The 21,841-nt window shown below is 34.6% G+C and overlaps 1 protein-coding gene across 1 annotated transcript in view; it reads right to left on the bottom strand.

Moving 5' to 3' along the window:
* Slc49a4 (solute carrier family 49 member 4) overlaps nucleotides 1-21,841 on the bottom strand; it is a 110,427-nt gene that overhangs the window by 44,373 nt on the left and 44,213 nt on the right. The window contains exons 3-4 of the mRNA XM_026393974.2: nucleotides 17,290-17,555; nucleotides 10,896-11,025 (exon numbers count right to left, since the gene is read on the bottom strand). Of these exons, the coding sequence (XP_026249759.2) occupies nucleotides 10,896-11,025; nucleotides 17,290-17,555 (396 nt within the window). The remainder of the gene's footprint in view (nucleotides 1-10,895; nucleotides 11,026-17,289; nucleotides 17,556-21,841) is intronic.

The raw sequence follows: 21,841 nt of genomic DNA, 5'->3' as shown, positions 1-21,841 counted from the left end.
GAATAATATAATACAGAGGAATTGCATAAGCTCTTTTTTCCTTTTTCTTTTTCTTTCTTTCCCTTTTTTTGTTTTACTCTTTCTTCTTCCTTCACAGTCCAAATTTTACTATTTTCACTACTGATTATATTTTAAATAATAATTGAATCCAACATTTCTGGACATTGAGACTAAACCGTAAATGTCTTAATAACAACAATTTGTTCACACGTGATGTATTATTGATATTGGGATCCGTTAACATTGTTCTTCCCCACAAAAGAAAGATCTTGGAACTCTACAAGAGCACTACAAATCTATAGGGTAAAAACAATAACACACCAGATCCACAGAGCTGAAAAGGAAGACACATGAGCAACATGAAAAGACAAGGGAAGAAAGTAACACAAACAAATCAAGAAGATACATCATTAGAAGTATTGTCAGCTAGAGCAGAAAAAAATTACAGAGAAAGATTTCAGGATATACATGGTTAAAATGTTTTGGGATCTCAAAGAAGGCATAAGAGAACAAATACAGGCAGTGAAAGATCACTTCCACAATAAGCTACAGAAACAAATCCAAGAAGCAAAAGATCACCTCAACAGAGAGACAGAGGTTCTTAAAAAAAAAAAAAAACCCAAACAGAAATCCTTGAAATGAAAGAAATAATAAATTAAAAACTCAAAGGAAAGCATCACCAACAGAGTGGGCCACTTAGAAGGTAGGATATCAGACAATGAAGATAAAATAAATCATCTTGAAAAGAATAAAGACCATACAGTGAAAATGATAAGAAACCATGAACAGAACATTCAAGAAATATGGGATAGCATAAAAAGACCAAATTTAAGAGTTAATGGGATAGAGGAAGGCATAGAGGTCCAAACCAAAAGGAATGAACAATCTATTCAAGGACATAATATCAGAAAACTTTCCAAACATGAAGAATGAATTGGAAATCCAAATTCAAGAAGCCTACAGGACGCCAAATGTACAAAAATCACAACAGATCCACACCAAGGCACATTATAATGAAAATGCCCAACATACAGAAAAAGGAGAGAATTTTAAAAGCCACAAGAGAAAGGAATCAGATTACATACAGGGAAAACCAATTAGGATAACGGTAGATTTTTCAACACAGACCCTAAAAGCTAGAAGATCCTGGAACAACATACATCAAGCTCTGAAAGAACTTTAAAGAAGAACTAATATCAATACGCTTCAATTTATTTCAGAAAATATAAAAAAAGAAAGGCAGTAATTCCAAAATCATTCTATGAAGACAATATCACCCTGATTCCAAAACCAGGCAAAGACACATCAAGGAAAGAAAATTCTAGACCAATATCTCTAATAAACATAGATGCAAAAATTCTCAATAAAATTCTGGCAAATCAAATACAAAAACATATCAAAAAGATTGTGCACCATGATCAAGTGGGATTCATCCCAGGGATGCAAGGTTAGTTCAACATATGGAAATCAATAAATGTAATTCATCACATCAATAGACTTAAAGATAAGAATCATATGATCATCTCAATAGATTCAGAAAAAGCACTTGACAAAATACAACACCCCTTTATGTTCAAAACACTAGAAAAACTAGGGATAACAGGAACATATCTCAACATAAAGGCTATCTACGCTAAGCCTCAAGCCAACATCATTCTAAACAGAGAAAAAATAAAGGCATTCCCTCTAAAATTTGGAACAAGATAGGGATGCCCTCTTTCACCACTTCTATTCAACATAATTCTTGAAACACTGGCCAGAGCAATTAGACGAAAAAAATCAAAGGAATATGTATAGGAAAAGAAGAACTTAAATTACCACTATTTGCTGACAATATGATTCTATACCTAGAAGACCCAAAAAACTCCACCAGAAAACTTCTAGAACTAATAAATGAATTCAGCAAAGTAGCAGGATATAAAAATCAATACCCATAAATCAAAGGCATTTGTGTATATCAGTGACAAAGCCTCTGAGAAGGAAATGAGGAAAACTACCCCATTCATAATAACTTCAAAAAAAAATACTTGGGAATCAACTTAACAAAAGAGGTGAAAGATCTATACAATGAAAACTACAGAACCCCAAAGAGAGAAATCAAAGTAGACCTTAGAATATGGAAAGATCTACCTTGCTCTTGGATATGCAGAATTAATACAAAATGACCATTCTACCAAAAGCACTATACAGATGTAATGCAATTCCAATCAAAATCCCAATGATATTCCTCCTAGAAATAGAAAAAGCAATCATGAAATTCATCTGGAAAAATAAGAGACCCAGAATAGCTAAAGCAATCCTTAGCAGGAAGAGTGAAGCAGGTGGCATCGCTATACCAGACCTTAAACTATGCTACAGAGCAATAGTAACAAAACATTATGGTATTGGCACCAAAATAGACTGGTAGACCAGTGGTACAGAATAGAGGACACAGAGACTAACCCACAAAATTACAATTATCTTATATTAGACAAAGGTGCCCAAAAACATGCACTGGAGAAAAGATAGCATCTTCAACAAATGTTGCTGGGAAAAACTGGAAATCCATATGCAACAAAATGAAATTAAATCCCTATCTCCTACCATGCACAACTTAATTCAAAATGGATCAAGGACTTAGGAATTAGACCAGAGACTCTGTATCTAATAGAAGAAAAAGTAGGCCCTAATCTTCATCATGTGGGATTGGCCCCAACTTCCTGAATAAGACACCTATAATGCAAGAATTAAAATCAAGAATCAATAAACGGGATTGAATCAAACTAAAAAGTTTCTTCTCAGCAAAGAAAACAATATGTGAGGTGAAGAGAGAGCCCATATCCTGGGAGCAAATTTTTGGATTTCCAATTCATTCTTCATGTTTTGGAAAGTTTTCTGATATTATGTGCTCACACATCAGATAGAGCACTAATCTCTAGGATATATAAAGAACTCAAAAAGCTAAGCACCAAAAAAAATATAACCCAATCAACAAATGGGCCAAGGACCTGAACAGACAGTTCTCAGAAGAGGATATACAATCAATCAACAAATACATGAAAAAATGGTCATCATTTCTAGCAATCAGAGAAATGCAAATCAAAAGTACTCTAAGATATCATCTCACTCCAGTCAGAATGGCAGCTATTATTAAGACAAACAACAATAAATGTTGGTGAGGATGTGGGGAAAAAGGTACACTCATACATTGCTGGTGGGACTGCAAATTGGTACAGCCAATATGGAAAGCAGTATGGAGATTCCTTGGAAATCTGGGAATGGAACCACCATTTGACCCAGCTATCCTCTCCTCAGACTATACCCAAAGGACTTAAAAACAGCATACTACAGGAACACAGCCACATCAATGTTTAGAGTAGCACAATTCACAATAGCTAAGCTGTGGGGCCAACCTAGATGCACTTCAGTCGATGAATGGATTAAAAAAAGGTGGCATATATACACAACAGAATTTTTCTCAGCATTAAAAGAGAATAAAATCATGGCTTTTGCAGGTAAATGGAGACGTTGGAGAAGATAATACTAAGCGTAGTTAGCCAATCCCCAAAAGACAAATGCCGAATGTTTTCTCTGATATAAGGAGACTGACTCATAGTGGAGTAGGGAGTGGGGATCATGGGAGGATTAGATGAATTCTAGATAGGGAAGAGGGGTGGGAGGGAAAGGGAGGGGGTAGGGATTTAACAAGGACAGTGGAATGTGATTATCCAAAGTACATGTATGAAGACTCGAATTGGGTGTCAACATACTTTATATATAAACAGATATGAAAAATTGTGGTATATATGTGTAATAAGAGTTGTAATGTAAAAAAATAAAAGTACATGTATAAAAGCATGAATTGGCATGAATATACACTATATACAAAGATATCAAAAACTGTACTCTATGTGTAATAAGAACTGTAATGCATTCCACTGTCATGTATTTAAAAAAATAAAATCAATAAAACAAAACAACAAAAACAAAAAGAATACAGTAACAATAAATATGTTCAGGATGAGGGGAAAAGGGTACACTCAAACATTGCTGGTGGGACTGCAAATTAGTGCAACCGATCTGGAAAACAGTATAGAAAATCCTTGTAAAACTTGGAATGGATCCACCATTTGACCCAGCAGCTATCCCAATCCTCGGTTTATACCCAAAGGACTTAAAATCAGCATAATACAGTGACACATCCACATCAATATTTATAGCAGCTCAATTCACAATAGCTAAACTATGGAACTAACCTAGATGCCCTTCAACAGATGAATGGATAAAGAAAAAGTGGTACATATACACAATGGAATTTTGCTCACCCTTAAAGAAGAATGAAATTATGGCATTTGCAGGTAAATGGATGGAACTAGAGAATATCATACTAAGTGAAATAAGCCTATCTCCAAAAACCAAAGGCCAAATATTTTCTCTGATAAGCAGATGCTGATCCATAGTGGGGAGGGGTTAGGGAAGAATGAAGGAAGTTTGGAATGTGCAGAAGGGACTGAGGGGAGGGGTGGGGCTGTGGGGATGGGAAGGACAGTAGAATGAGACAGACATTATTATCTTAATCATACATGTATGATTATAATACTGGTGTGACTATACCATGTACAGCCAGAGGAATGAGAAGTTGTGCTCCATTGGTGTACAATGTGTCAAAATGCATTCTACTGTCATGTATAACTAATTAGAACAAATTTTTAAAAAATAAAATAAAAAATAAAATATTAAAAAATTGATTAAAAAAGAAAACACATTATATATTCACAATGGAATATTACTTAGTCACAAAAAAGAACGACTTTATGACTTTTGTTGGTTAATGGATGAATCTGGAGACTATCATGCAAAAGAAAAAAAACAGTCCCCCAAAACCAAAGATTGAATGTTCTCTCTGATATATGGATGCTAACACATGATAAGGGGTGGGGAGGGGAAGAATAGAAGTCCAGTGGATTAGATAAAGGGAAACGAAGAGAAGGGAAGGGGGATTGGAATAGGAAAGACAGGGAATGAATCTGACAACTTTTCTGTGAACATATATGAATACATCACAATGAATCTCCATATCATGTATCACCACAGACTAGGATTCTAATTAGAATAAGATATATTTCATGTATAAATATGTCAAAATACACTCTACTGTCATGTGTATCTAAAAAGAACAAATAAAGTTTTAAAAAAATAAAATAAAAAAATAATGAAGGTCACTGAGACAATCTAGATAGATAGACAGTTCATATTGTCAATTCAATGCAAATTAATCTATGAACTCAATGCAATCACAATTAAAATTCCAGTAGTAGTTTTCCTAGAAAATCAAGAAACTGCTCCAGAATTTACATGCAAGAATAAAGGCTCTTTAAAAAGCTAAGTCATCCATTAAAAAAAAAAAGATGAAAGAGATCCCTTCTCCTATCAGATATGACAATAAACTTCAACCAAAGTAATAAAAACAGAGTGGTATTGACTCCATAATAAAAAGAACAATGAAGAACTGAGAGCTAAGACACAGAAATTCGATATATGATAAAAATAGTACTGCAAATCAAAAAGCTAAATATGTTTAGTAAGTGGTGCTAGTTTATTTATGGTGGGGGGGACTCCTACATCATTAGTTAGCATCATATATTAACGTGGATTCTAGATGGATTGAAAACCTAAATGTGAAAGATAAAACCAAGAAATTAATTAAGGAATCCATGAACAAAATTATCATGCAGATTACAGATTGGGAGTAGATATTGGAAATTTTGAGGAACAACAAGGAATTTATATCTAAAATATATAAATTATCAAGAAAAAGGTAAATTCTGATTAAGAAATGGGCAGAGGCTATGAACAAAAGTTTACAGTAACATGAAACAATCACATACAGAGAGTTTGAAACCTATTAATGGTCACAAAATGCAAATTAAACAAGGGATATATTAGTTTATATCTTAGAATGGCAAAAATTAGAACAATGGATAATGTCAAGTTCAGCAGGCATCTTTGAGACCAATATGGCAATACCAAGAAAATTAAGCTTGGACTATGCTATGACCTTGTAATCCTGTTGCAGGGTCTACTTTCCAAGGAAATTCTCAGGTCTTGTGTTACAAGTATGAGGGTGTCACTGCAGTAAACTGCCCGCAATCTGGGTACACAGTGGGAATAGGGGGATAGACTAACATCACGGAGTACAAAGAACTAGATGCAAATAGAGCAGTGGGGGGGGCCTATCTTCAAAATAGAGAGCTCATATCACTATGCAGAACTCATATACCTCCTCATGGAAGAAGGGAGCCTCATCTGCTAACAGTCCACATGAAGATCAAAAACTAAACCGGAATCAGAAGATAGGTCTGGCTAACAATTTACAGGAAACACAAAGGACAGAGGAACATGTTAAACTACACAAGGAGACAAGCAACAAAATCCAGACTGTAAAAAGCTAGCTCCTCAACAAATAAGTTATAATGAAAAGAGAGAGAGAGAGAAATGGAAAGGAAATCTTTAGATTTTAAGGCATTTGAACCAAATGCAATATGTGGACCTACTCTGTATCTTGACTCAAACTGTTAACAAAACTTATAAGATAATAGGAAATTTAAATACTGATTTGGTATTAGCCAATTATTATTAAAAAATTTTTGGGGAAGATAATGGCACTATATTTATGCTAAAAGGATCCTTGTATTTTTAAAATATATTGTACATACTGAAATATACCTGGATGAAATGATCTGTTCCAAAGAAGAGGGGAAGAGGGTAGGCAGAGATAGAACAAAATTTGCTGCACAATTTGATAACAGACATTGGCTAATGGGCATATGGGGGTTATGCTATTCTACCTTGTATATTATCATACATTTCAAAATAGAAAGTAAAAAAAAATCCATATAATGCTTAATGAAAAAATTAAAATGGAATGATATATAAAATATGCCATTATTTAAATAAATTAAACATAGATCCATACTAAACAATACATATATTGCATATAAAAAGACAAAAGAGATGCACATAAAGGCATTTGAGAGGTGGCCTGGGTAGAGGGAGTGGGATGGGAGTAGGAGATATAAACAAAAGAGTTAATGAAAAATAAATGAATAAATGTGTTTATGTACCCTGAAATAAAGAACATGTTCAACTTAATGCTCTTCTCTTAAAGTTTAAAAGGCAAAACCCAACTATCATCAAACATGACACCAACATAAAAAGGGAAAGGAATATTTACATTAGGTTATACAGATTAAAAGCATATTAAGAGAAGGGAATCATATGGGCATTAAATAAATAATTGTGGTGAAAAACATGGAGCACACTTGTTGATGGTTTTTCTTTTTTGTCAAAATACACTCTACAGTCATGTGTCAAATTTAGAGAGGCAGTTATTTTGATTAATTCAGGAAGTTCTTTGAAAAGTTCAGGGAAAATTAATACTATAGATAAGGGAACTGGGGCAAGGCAGGCCCACAGACCTCCTCTGGAGGATGCAGAGGTAGCAATGGAGAAGTTACAGACCAAATGGGAAGAGAGAAAGGTAGGTCAGGCATTGGTGAAAAAGGTTTTTTTATGGAGCAGAAAGATATTATACTTTAGGTTCAAACACAGAATGAGGATCTTGATTCTTGGATAATTAGAAGCTAACACAGGTATACTGTGGTCAGAGGGATAATTTATTGTTCCTTCTGTGTCAGAAAAATCTTGTATCTAATTGAGTAAGCTTAAAAGCCTTTATTGACTCCTATTTCCCACAGAATAGTTCAAAATTATTAGTTCGAAGTTACTATTATATGACTACCATCTAACTCTCTAGCTTTGTCTACTGTATCAAACTTCTGCTGCTGGCTTTGCATGGAAAAAATTTAGATAAATAGTGTGTTTTTCTTAATAACCATTTTAAAATCTCATTTTACAAATGTATATTACTGACCATAATTCAACTTAACTAACATTTTTCTTTTGTCTATTATGTTGAAGGCAATGTATCAGGTGGTATAGAGAAATGGTTTTCAAAGCTTCTTAGTGTATGCCAGAATAAGAAATTTATTTTTACTTTGTGACTTACCCATTATATACAGAAACAAAAGTCTCACAAAAAATATTCTTACTACATGTGATACAATATTTTCTATTCTGTGCTGGGCGAGGTAGTGTACACCTGTAATCCCAGCAGCTCAGGAGGCTGAGGCAGGAGGATGGAGAGTTCAAAGCCAGCCTCAGTAAAACAAGGCACTAAGCAGCTCAGTGAGACCATGTTTAAAAATCAAATACAAAAAAGGGCTGGGGACATGGCTCAGTGGTCAAGTGCCCCTGAGCTTAATCCCTGATACCTCTAAAAAGAAAAAAAAATATTTCTTGTGTTCCACTCCACTTTGTTTAAAAAAAGTAACGGTCAATTCACCAAATCATTTAGCTATGAACCAAAGTTTGAAAAATAATGAAATGTGGCTAGGGTAACTGAGGAGAAATTTTAAAATTTGATCTCATCTTGCCTAATTTAAGTCTAAGTTTTAAAACATGGATTAAAAAGTATTTTTCCACTAAAAAATCTTTTTTTTAATTTATTTTATTTTTTGTGGTGTTGGCAAATCCAGGGCTTTGTAACACTAGACAAGTGCTCTGCCACTGAGCTACATTACCAGCCCCCCAAACTGCATTTTGTAGTAGAACTATGTTTCACTTTACCAGCTGCAATACATAAGGCAGAGTGAGCACACTGGCACCTGAGTTTTCTAGTGTCATTACACACCACTGATCTCCCTGGTGTCAATGAACTGATTCAGTTCCAATCTCCCTGGTGTCAATGAACTGATTCAGTTCCAATTATTTTTTCATACACACTAATATAACTTTATAATTTGCTCAATTGAATATTTCATGTAGAAAGAAAATATGAGACTAGAATGGAAAAAGCCATGTTGAAAATTTCACCATGAATGACAATTGCAATTTGCTGAAGCAGAACAAAATGAAATGTCTGATGTGAGAAAAAATATTTAAGTTACTTAAGTGGACAATATTAAGAGCCATTTTATATGTGTGTGCATGTGTGTATCTATATCTATCTATGTTAGATATAGAACAACCAAATTATGCTATGTGCATGCATGTATGAATATAGCACAATGAACCCTATTTTTATGTATAATTATAATGCATCAATTTAAAAAATAAATGGAAGGTAGACTAGTAGTGTAGAGAAAGAGGGTTGGGGGAGGGAAGAGGGCAGGAAAAGGGATAGGTACGAGGGAAGGATATGGAGCAAATTATGTTACATATTAATATGTCACAATGAGCCCTAGTATTATGTATAATTATAATGCACTAATAAAAACACAAAAAGAGAGACATTCTCAGCAAATGCATGAGAAGTTTCTTTTCAACAGTTAAAAAAGTATTAAGAAAATTAGTTGCTGGAAATCAGAATTAAATGTCCAACAAACATTCTAAAACAAATTTTTAACAGATTTGAGCTTATAATTTTGGTAAGCTATAAAATGGTTTGGATTTTTATACAAAAAGAAAACCATTTCTCAATGGAGAGATGAAAATGTTATTTAAGCTATGGAAATTTTGTTAAAAATTATGAGGAAAAAACTATATCCTATAGAAGTGACAGATCTTCAATTAAGCTCTGAACAACTGTCTATAGAATTTGAGACTATACTATAATATCAAAGTTGTGTTAATTCAAATTTTAAAATGTAATTACTTATTTTCAATTTAGTGCAAAATGGGAAAATCTGTTCAATGAATACTTTTCAATTGTAAATTTAATGACATCCAAATAAATATCAAATACTCCAATAAAAATTTAGTGTCCAAACTGAAATGTGCTATAAGGGAAAAATACACACTGGATATTAGAGTATTGTGTAAATATGAGAATGTCAAATATCTCAATCATTAATACTGATTACATGTTAAAATGATGTTTTAGATATAGTGGATTGAGTACAATATGCTACACATTATCTTTATTTGTCTCTATCTTTTTAAAAGGAGACTACTAGAAAAATTAAAGATTACATATGTGATTCAAATTATATTCATATTCTCATTGTGAATCAAATTATATTCCTATATTCCTATATTGGATAGTAGTATTATAGAGGAATTTACCATCTGAGGGGAAAGAAGAAAAGAAAGAACCAACCAGAGAGAGCTGCTGATGTTCTAAAAGTAAGTTCAAAAGTGCAACTACAAATCATAATCAATGGTGATGTTCTATGCCTCCCAAGAATCAAATTTAGCTTTTAAGAATCAAATCATTTGAGCTTTCAAGGGTAGAATTTACCTAACTACATTTAAGTTATGCCAATAAAATTAAAAAAAAATACATTAATAAGTTTCTTAAAGTGTGATCCTACTGGTGGCACATGAGAAGACTTTAGGTAATACAGGAATAATATTGTTTATTTTATTCATTTTGCATTGACGAATACATAATGAATAAAATAATCTCCATATTAGAAAAACATAATAAATACATAAACCCATACTTTCATGGACACTACTGTATAAGATTCTTTTTTTCTTTTTTTTGCTGGTGCAGGGGATGAACCCAGGGCCTTGCCATGCAAGGCAAGCACTCTACCAAATGAGCTATATCCCCAGCCCCCAGTATAAGTTTCTTTATAAAAGAAAATTACTTAAAAAAAGATTTGATTTTAAACACAGTAAATAAATAACACTATAGGTAGTATGTAGATAGGCAAAAATTAGAGAGGTTTTGTTTTGGGTGATTTTTCAAGATAGATTTCTCATAGGAAATAAAAATATTTAATGAGTATTTTATTAATTATAAACTGATTAATGGTTGCTGAAAATTACTATCTCAAATTATCTTTTAAAAAAATGGAATTATATTGAGGTGCCAGTCACTACCCACCAATGACCACAAGTATATTTACCTTAATAGCCTACAAAAGCTGCGTCGATAACTTAGCCTCTGGCTAGCTGCAGCAACACTGGGAGGAAGAGGAGGCCGGGGTGGGAAGTAAGCTAGTGTTGCAGAGAATATTAAGCAGACAACTCCAAATTCTGAAAGAAAAAAAAATTAGTAAAGTGTTAACCAGTGACACAAAAAGTTGAATACTTCAAGTATTTATTTATTTAACAAATATTTACTGGGCATCAAATAAGTCCTAGATATATAAAAATAGGCAAAACATAGCACCTAGCCAAGATAGCTCAGTCTAGTGGGAAAGACAGATATGTACAGATACAAAGTTCAGCAGGTCACAGGTAAGAAGTCAGGCTATAGGGGCTGGGGATGTAGCTCAAGCGGTAGCACGCTCGCCTAGCGTGCGTTCGGCCCGGGTTCGATCCTCAGCACCACATACAAACGAAGATGTTGTGTCCACCGAGAACTAAGAAAAAATAAATATTAAAATTCTCTCTGTCTCTCTCTCTCACTCTCTCTTAAAAGAAAAAAAAAAAAGAAGTCAGGCTATAAATAAAGAAGCATGGTAGTCCAACGATACAGCACATAGTCAAAAAGATCAAGGGAATACACAACTGTTACTCTACAGAGAAATCTCATTCAAACCAACAACATCTTACTATAAAAGAGGTCTAAGATGGTTGTCTATAAGTATGGTACTCAGAAAGAAAGAATATGAAAGAAATTTGGCAAAAATAGAATAGAACATTTGTTTGATCAAGGATAGGATTTCTGATCCATATGTAGGACAGATCCAATTTATAGACAGTACAGGAAAATTGAACAAGACAAGAAAGCATCCAAAAATAAGAAACCAGGGGCTGGGGTTGTGGCTCAGTGATAGAGCACTTGCTCTATGCATGAGGCACTGGATTCGATCCCCAGCACCACATAAAAAAATTAAATAAACAAAATAAAGGTATGTGTCCATCTTATACCTAAAAATATTAAAAGAAAAAAAGAAACCAAGAGGCAGCAAATTAAAGGACAAGCTTAGCTAAATAAAAATATTTAATGAGTATTTTAATAAGTCTAGCTAAATATTTTTTTTATTTGTTGTTCACATCATTACAAAGCTTTTGACATATCATATTTCATACATTAGATTCAAGTAGTCTAGCTAAATATTAATCAGAAGTAAAATGAATAGTCAAACCATACTAATTTGGCCTCATTACAAAAGGGAAAGTTCTTAGGACTCTCAATTCTTCCCTCCACAGCACAGATTTTGTTACCTGTGCCCAATTTTAAGTAGAAAAGCACAGCATTAATAAAAATGCTGGAAACTTAGATGACAGACTCATCCGTGCCATTAACTGACTAGTAACACAAGTGAATCCCAGTAAAGGGAGTTGACTTAGTGGTTTCTAGGGGTCTTTTCTGTGGATAATTCTATTTCTAGGGATATTTTCTTAGGAAAAGGGACAATAATTCTATAAGACACTTAACCATATATCATTTTAGTTAATTCAATTGTAAATTTATAGATTCCTAATTCTGAAAGACAAGATTGTTACTAAATTTTTTTGGAATTCTCAATCTCTTTATTCTTTGTCAATCTAAAGAGCAACAAGAAGTTAATGAGTTATTTTACCTTACAGTTCTTTCTTTTAATTATTAGTAACACTGAGCATCTTGAATATACTTATTAGTTATTTATATTTGTTCTTCTGTGATATCCTCATTCATATTCTTTGACCATCTTTCTTTTTTTTAAATGTTTTCAGTTGTATATAAACACAATACCTTCACTTTATTTATTTTTTTAATATGGTGCTGAGGATCGAACCCAGTGCCTCACACATGTATCAAGCACTCCACCACTGAGCCACAACCCCAGCCTCATTGACCATTTTTCTATAGACATTTTTGTAAACAATTTCATGGGATATAATTCATATAAAATACGATTCACACATTAAAGTACACAGTCCAATGGTTTTTAGTACATTTATATAACAGTACAACCATTATAATTTTAGAATTTGGGGGAGGGCAGGTATCTGGGATTGAACTCAGGGGCACCTGACCACTGAGCCAAATCCCCAGCTCCTAATTTGTATTTTATTTAGAGACAGGGTCTCACTGAGTTGCTTAGCACCTCCCTTTTGCTGAGACTGGCTTTAAACTCAATTCTCCTGCAACAGCCTCCCGAGCCACTGGGATTATAGGCATGTGCCACTATGCCCAGCTCAATTTTAGAATTTTTTGATCATCTCCTAAAGAAACCCTATAACCCATTAATTCCAAATCTCCCAGCTCTAGACAATCATTAACCTATTTTTAGTCTTTACGGACTTGAGTATTAGGATATTTCATTTAAGTGATCATAGAATATCCGGTCTTTTGTGAGTGGCATCTTTCAATCAGCATGTTTTCAAGGGTCATCCATGTTGGAGCATGAATCAGTACTATACTTTTTATAATTGTCAATACCATGATGTCTTGATTAGTTTTGTACTTGAATTAGGTATTTATTTATTTATTTATCTATCTATCTTTGTACCAGGGATTGAACCCAGGGGCACTTAACCACTTAGCTACATTCCCAGCCCTTTCTTATTTTTAAATGGAAAGATGAATCATAAGATTTTTATTTTTTTAAATTTTTAAATTTGTTTTAATTAGTTATACATGACAGAATGCATTTATGCACTTTGATTTATCATACATAGATGGGACAAAATTTCTCATTTTTCTGAGAGTACATGTTGCAGAATCATTGGTCATATAGTCACACATGTACATACAGTAATATGTTTGTTTCATTCTACAGTCTTTCCTACCCCCACATCCCCTCCTTAACCCTTCTTATGTGCTCTTACCTTTTCTTTTTTTTTTTTTTAAGAATTGTAATGCATTCCACTGTCATATATAACTTTTTTTTTTTTAAAGAGAGTGAGAGAGGAGAGAGAGAGAGAGAGAGAATTTTTTAATATTTATTTTTTAGTTCTCGGCGGACACAACATCTTTGTTGGTATGTGGTGCTGAGGATCGAACCCGGGCCGCACGCATACGAGGCGAGCGCGCTACCGCTTGAGCCACATCCCCTCTTACCTTTTCTAAGGTAATACTATTCTTCCTCAGTGTCCCCAGACTTTAAAAAAAATTTTTTTTTAGAGACACGGTCTTGTTGAGTTGCTTGGGGGATCATTAAGTTGCTGAGGCTGGCTTTGAATTCTCGATCCTCCTGTCTCAGTTTTAAAATTGAGAAACATGAGTTGTCCAACACCTTTTTCAAGATTGTTTTGGCTATTCCTGGTCCCTTGCATTTCCATCAATTTCTGCAACAAAGGCAGCTGGGATTTTAATAGGGGTGCACCAAGTTTGTAGATAAATTTGAGAATATTTTTTCAGTATTAAGCTTTCCAACCCACGAACATGGGATGACTTTCTATTTTGAAGGCCTTTAATTTCTTTCAATGCTGTTTTGTAGTCTTTAGAGTATGCTATAGATTTGTTAAATTTACTCCTAAACATATTATATTATTGATAGTATTATAAATTATTTTCCTAATTTCATGTTTGGGTTGATCATTGCTACTGAACAATTAATCGATTTTACACATTAATCTTGTAAAATCTTGCTGAACTCATCTTTTAGATCTAACAGTTTGGTAGTGAATTCCAGATAATTTTTCTATATCTAAAATCATGTATTTTTCAAAAATTTCCTTTTCCCCCCTCCTTTCTTTCCAATCTGGTTACATTTAAATTTCTTTTTTCTTGCCCAGTGATATTGGGTAGAACCTCCAACACAATGATAAACAGAGGTGCTAAGAGTGGACATGCTTGTCTTGTTTCTGATCTTAGGGGTCTGCTTTCAGTATCTGACAATTAAATATACTGCATTTGTGTTTTTTGTATATTTTTTATTAGGTTGAGGGAATGCCTGTCTATTCCTAGTTTGTTGATTGTTTTATTTTGAAAGGACACTGGATCTGTAAAACCTTTTTCTTTATCTCTTCATATGAGCACATTTCCCCCTGTATTCTATTGATATGACATATAACATTAATTGAGTTTTGAATGTTAAGTCAATCTTGTATTTCTGGGATGAATCCTACTTGATCATGGTATACCATACTTTTTATAAGCTGATGGATTTGGTTTGCTAGTATTTTGTCTAAGACCTTTGTGTCTATATTCCTAAGAGATCTTGGTCTGTAGCTTAATTTTCTTATGTGCTCTTACCTAGAATAATTTAAGAGTCTCTAACTATTTGAGGCAGCAATTCTAGCAAAAGTATTTTTAACATACTGAAGATTCATGGGGCAATATTTCAGAAAGGCAGACTGGGAGACTGAAAAGGTGTGAAAGCACTGAGGAAGTGACTGGAAGCTGTGAGCAAGGGCTTCCTCCTGACTGCATGGGAGCCCTGAACCAGGTAAATGCAGGGCATTAATACACGCCTAATGGTGTCTAAAACTCAGATATTTAAAAGATACAATCATGGCTTAGGTTTTCAATGAAATGAATGATATTACTAACATGAAGTTTTAAAACTTATGTTTTCTGTTTTTAGGTTTCCTTGTGTATGTATGTAGTTTTACATTTTCAGTTTTTTTCTTCAAAAGGAGAGGAGTCTGTAGACAACAAGGGTTAAATACTTTCTATACTGCCACTACCCCTACTTTCAGTTTTATTCTTTAGAAGAAATACCAGATTTTGAAATGTAAATCTGATGTAAACTTCAGAGTATGGTCTTTGCCTACACCACGGTGAACTTCAAACCTTTTCTTTACCCCTGCTTGAGGTCTCATGTCCTGGCTTCCCTCTCTAGTTTCTCCTATCACTGTTCTCACCAGATCTAAGCCATTCTGGGCTTTTAGTAGCTTGAATGTACCAGGTTCTGTCACTTCATTGGGCTTCTTCTTCATGGTTCTATTTTATTCTTCCTTCTACTCACTCTATTTGGTTAAGTCTCATCCCTTGGAAATCTTGGATGCTGCATCTCTAGGAAACTACTTCACAACCAAAATGTGAGCTAGGCACATCTCCTTCAAGCTGTTAGAGCAACTAATGCCCAGCATTCTGTTCTACAACTGTTTATTTGCCTCTCTGTATTCTTCAGGATATCAAAAGGTCTGTTGGATCAGGAACCACATCTACCTCAGTGCCTAGCACAATGACAAATACACAAGAGCTCAAAATGTTTGTTAAATTCAAGTTAAGACAAAGCTTGGCATAATCTGTTCCCTTTTCTTTCCAGCCTCATTTCCTACCACTTGCTACCAATATTCAAACACAAATTCACACCACTACAGCTATATTAAATTATATGTAGTGTCCTGGACATGCTGAGCTCTCGCATACCTTCTCTGACTTTGCAGTGCCATTCTCCCTGTATAGAATACCCTGGCCTACCTGACTAGTCAGTGAACTCGTATAAAATTCCTAATTTTTCTGAATTATTACATCTTGGTGAAGCCTTCTTTGACTCTTCAACTTCTCTCCAAACCCAGGCAAATTAGTCTTCCTATCTCTGTATAGCTTTATTTGTATCATAATTGTCTCCTCATTGATCTCAACAATTCCTACTTCTTAGCACAGTGATTGTTATATAGAAAACTCTTATAAGAAGTATTCTTTATGCAAAAAAAAAAAACAATAAACAGCTAGAAAATAGAACAGATTTAAGAAGATCTATAGGGTACTGTAATAGGGTGGCCTGGGACTCAACTTCAGAAACAAAAAGGTCCAAAGAGAATGTTTTGGAAAAGTCAATATCCCTAATTAAGAGAGAGAGAGAGAGAGAGAGAGAGAGAGAGAGAGAGAGAGAGAGGGAGGGAGGGGGAGAGAGAGAGAGAAAAGAATAATCTAGGTCATGGCAATGCATGCCTAGGTTCTAGATCTTAGTAAGGTGAGGTGGGAAGATGGCTTGAGTCCAGCCTGGGTAACACAGTGACATCTGTTTGAAAAGAAACAAGCAAACAAACTACAGGCAATCAAGGTTAATATGATTGAGAACAGGACAAATAATGGAAAAATTGCAAGGGAGAAAATGGGTTTAAAAGCTACCAATTATGCTTGACAAATGTTTGTAGTCAACCATGATGTGTAGTTTTACAAACTGGGTATGATATTTAGAAAAGACATTAGAATATGTGTTATGTAATACTTCAATGTAAACAAATGTAAAGAGTAAAATTAAGAAAGATCTACTGTGTATCAAGAATATATGTTAAATTTAGTAACTTCCCAGGAAGGCTGTAGGTTTTAAATAGGCATCTCCATATTATAAAACAATGAAAGCACATTATGTGCATTAGCATATGTCAGTCCTTCTAACTATTTCATTTGAGGTGATCTGGTATACAAAGAGTAGACTAAAGTATAAACAGGAAAAGATTTCAAATTACCTGCATACAACACAGTCTCAATGCTGTCTTTAATATGAGCCCTGCTGCTCTCTGCAGTAAGAAGAGGTGAAGTCCCATTGGGAGCTGGAACAACAAGAGGTCCAACTAAAAATGCACATGCCCCACCCAGATAACTGAGCATGGAAGCAATCGCTGTGGCAGTGGCCCGTTCATCCGCAGAAAACCAGGTTGTGGAGAGGAATGGTGCCGCATTCATTACAGTTGGACCTGCCAATCCATTTAACATCTGTCCTCCATGGATTAATCTGGAATTTAAAACAATTAAGATGATGTGAGGTATATGAAGCAGGCATTTACCAAGACAGGAAGAAATTAGCCAAATAACAATTTCACTATGGCAATAAAAACAGATCTCTGTAAAGCATAAAACGCACTAAAAGGTAAGCTGACATTACTTAAAAGTTTTGTTAAGAGAGATCAAATACAGTAATAGTTGCCATTTATTTATTTCACAAATATTTACTGAATCCCCTGATTTATGCCTCATACAAAACTAAATACTTACTATAGCCTTGGCTCATTTGATTGTCATAACAATAATGTGAAAACAATAATGTCAATTGTTTTCCCCATTTATTGAAACATAAAAGCTTAAGCTTGGAAAGATTAAGAAACTTGCCCAAGTACCAACAGACACAACTAAAATTTAGACCCAGGTCAGACTCCAAAATATGTGCTCTATCTACTAGCTTGCCACTTGTTAATAGACATAATAAGTGCCACTGGACACAACTGAGCTCAACACTTCATACCTACCCTTTTCTAGGTACTGGGGGGAAAAGTAAATGTAGTATCTTCTTATAGCAAAGAAATTGGTTGAGGATCAGAGGACCTGGGTTCCAGCTGAGTTCTATAACCAGCTAGTAAATGACCCTAGGAAATATATAACTTTGGTGGAATTCCATGTCTTCTCCCATAAAATCAAGAGATGAATTTAAATTCCACATGTATTTCTTGAGCACCTGGTAAGACAAATCTTTGTGTTGGATTGAACATATGCATACATACTTTCAGTCTTAATACTCTGATTCTGATTTTAGTGACTAGTATTTTCTTGTTTTCCTTCCATTTGTTCTTTTGTTCATCTTTTCTCAATAGTCTACTTAACACTCTTATGCCTTGCTGACAAAACCCTTTGCCCCATTGCTCCTGCTACCCGTAACATACACCTTCACATTCAAGAGAAGACTTGAAGGAAAAAAGAAGTCTTAAATTAAAAAAAAAAAAAGTCTAGACAAGAAATGGAATATGGTCAAACTCTTTTGCCATGGAGTTAGAGGAAAGGGAAGGGACAATATAGCTGACATTTTTATGACACTAAGATTACTGTCACCATGTCCAGCTATTGTTCAGCTTTTTAAGCAGCGTGTGAGTCTCATATATATTTTTTTATTGGCAGCTTAAGTCACTCAGATAAAACATTTTATGAATGCAGAAAGAAATCACAAACTTATGGGGAGAGGTAGGGCCCTAATGTAGAAATGAGTGAGAAGTAAAATATGTCACTTAGATCTGCCCATATCATCATACATGTTGGAAAATTATGTGAAAGTAAAATATCTCCAAGTATCATTAATGTTATTAAATTAAGAAAATGGGAGAGATTTTAAAATCTTCTCATGTAAAGAGAACAATTTTCTAGATGATAGAAATGATTTTAAACTGTTTCTGAAATCAAATAGTTCCTCCAAAAGCCAGTGGATCTCATGATGCCCCACCACAATTCATCATTTGAAATATTCTTGAAGCAAAGTCTTAAGTGGTCCTAACTTATGACTTATGATGGCACGACAATCAGAGCATGATGGCTCATAAAGGCAACTTCTTTTCTATTTAATACTTTTAATAGGGTGTTCTTGAAAGACTCATCTAGAAGAAGGATTAGAATGAGTAAAGTTTATTATGCCTAAAACTGTCAAGGGTAAAGGAGAACATGGAAGAAATAATCTATCAAAAACAACAAACAGGGGCTGAGGTTGTGACTCACTGGTAGAGTGCTCACCTAGCACATGTGAGGCACTGAGTTCAATCCTCACCACCACAAAATAAATAAATAAATAAAATAAACAAATTAAAGGTATTCATATATAGAGTATAACTTATTAAAAAAAATAACAACAAAAAACAAAGATAGTATGAATTATCAGGGTTAAGGTATAAAACTCCAACTACTGTGCAGACTTAACTCTTTGTTACCTCTCAGTACAATCATGAATAGACTAAGCATCAAACACAAGTCATAGAATGTGTGCATGTGAGACAACTTAAGGGCCAAGTAAGACCAGTTTACTCATTCTCAGATCAGAATATCTCTCAACATGACACATATGCTAACGTAATGTCCATAGAAGGTAGAGCACTAGTGTCATTGTAGATGGGTTTTAAGTTTAGAGGTCTATGAACTACAAACTCAGGAAGCTAACCTAGAGCACATGAATTAGCAGAGTAAAGGGTCATCTCAGGAAGTAAAACAAGTTGACTTGGTGTTTAAAAGTTTCTATTATTAAATAATTATATGCATTTTGCATTAAAAGTAATCATATACACATGTACTCTTCATAAATGAGCTCAGTTGAACAGAGGTCTATGGGATCTTGGGGTTACCCACTAAATTAATGAAAAACCTGGTAGGTAAATTGAGTTCCATTCTTCCCAGCATCTTGAAGTTTTCCAAAACATAGTCCTATTCCTTAGACCTATACCACAGAGCATCTTAGGACTTGGCAGTTACGGATATAACTGACCAAAAGCACTGTTGTTCTAGTAACTGTAATGGTACATTCATTTGTAATATCAAGATTTGCATATATGTCAGATACTATTTGTTATTCCTTGCCATTAAATTATCCAATTTTATAAAATAAATTTGTAAAAATATATTTAAAATAAAATTGTTGAATATATAAAATCTACATTTTCCATTTAATGGCAATGCAAATTTAGAGATGTATTTCTAGAAAAATGCTGACCTTAAGGCATAATAAAATAAAGTCATCTAGTTATTAGATATTACTATAAACTTTCTTTTTACAACCCCTGGAACTTGTACATGCTAGGAAAATGCTCTACACCTCTGAGCTACATCCCAGCCCTTTTGTGACAGAGTCTCATGAATTTTCATAGTCTGGCCTGGCTTGATCTGATCCTCCTGCTTTAGCCTCCTGAACAGCTAATATTGCAGGTTTGTACTACTGTGCCTGGCTACCAAAAACTCTTTAAAATGACAACAAAGGAAATGAAATAATAAAATGTTTAATATAAACTGCATTTATTACTTACTCTCTCAACAAACATGTATTAAGTATTGTCTTTGTGTTGGGTAGGTACTGTGATAGGTATGTGGATATAGAAAAATTAAAAGCCAAAGTCCTTGCTTTTAAGAATCCCTAAAAGTAGGGGCTGGAATTGTGGCTCAGAAGTAGAGCGCCTAGCACATGCGAGGCCCTGGGTTCGATCCTCAGCACCACTAAAAATAAAGATATTGTGTCCAACTTCAACTAAAAAAAAATATCTATTTTTTAAAAAAAATCTCTAAAAATAGGTGAAGAATGACCTATCAGCCTGTATCAGGAACATAAGGAAAAATAAGGCAATAATTAGGCCTGCCCTAATGCTTGTGGGGCCTAGACAAAGAATACAAATGCAGGTCCCTGCATGTCCTTCTCTTCAACCTCTAGCTCTGGTCTATAATATCAAGGGCTTTGCATGTATGTGTATGTAGCTATGGGTCCAGGCTTTACCTAAGCTCCAGCTGTTCCCTTTCAAACATCTGTCCCTTAGCTACCCCTAGGGCCTAGACATACACACTAAGGATTCAGTCTACCCTTGGAAAAATTGGTCTGGGAAAGCAGCCTGATGCAGGAATTTGTGGGGTCTTGTGTAACAGCTAGCACAGACTAGAAGGAGGTGAACAGGGCAGGTGTATCTCCTTGGTCTTATAAACTCCTCACCCCTCAAAGAATGATGAGCCTAAAGAAAAGCCACAGTGGGGCACCTGCAGGCATGGAGTCCAAGACAGGGACTATGGCATAATTTTAAGGTGGTACTAGCAATAACAGTGGGGAGATGAAGGTAGCGGTTGTTTGCCAAACTGTTAAACTGATGTTACATCATTATGGCCATGGAAATGACTAGATATTGGGAAGGGAGGCATCCATAATTCTGTAAACATGTCCAGGAAAGGGCTGGACACAGGCCAGATGCTAAGAAAAGAGGTCTGAGCTGAGACTTACATGTTGAAGTTGGATTGCATCAGGCATAAAGACTGGTGAATGCCAACAAAGTAAAATTAGTCAAAGGAAGAGTCATCTAGAAAGACGAATGAGAAGGATCTCTGACAGAGGCAGGAAGGAAATAAAAGACAGGTGCCACAACATGCAAGGAGAGGGTTTCAGGAAGATAAGAATGAATGGCTGACAGTGTCCAGCCAAATAAAAAAAACATTTCTGATAACAAATGTAACCACTGGGAAAAAAATAAAACAAAAATAAAAACAAATGGAACCACTGAAGTTCAGCAAAAAGGAGGTCAT

This window comes from Urocitellus parryii, chromosome 2, assembly GCF_045843805.1.
Source record: "Urocitellus parryii isolate mUroPar1 chromosome 2, mUroPar1.hap1, whole genome shotgun sequence".
Taxonomy (NCBI): domain Eukaryota; kingdom Metazoa; phylum Chordata; class Mammalia; order Rodentia; family Sciuridae; genus Urocitellus; species Urocitellus parryii.
This window is presented reverse-complemented; position numbering and strand designations above follow the sequence as displayed.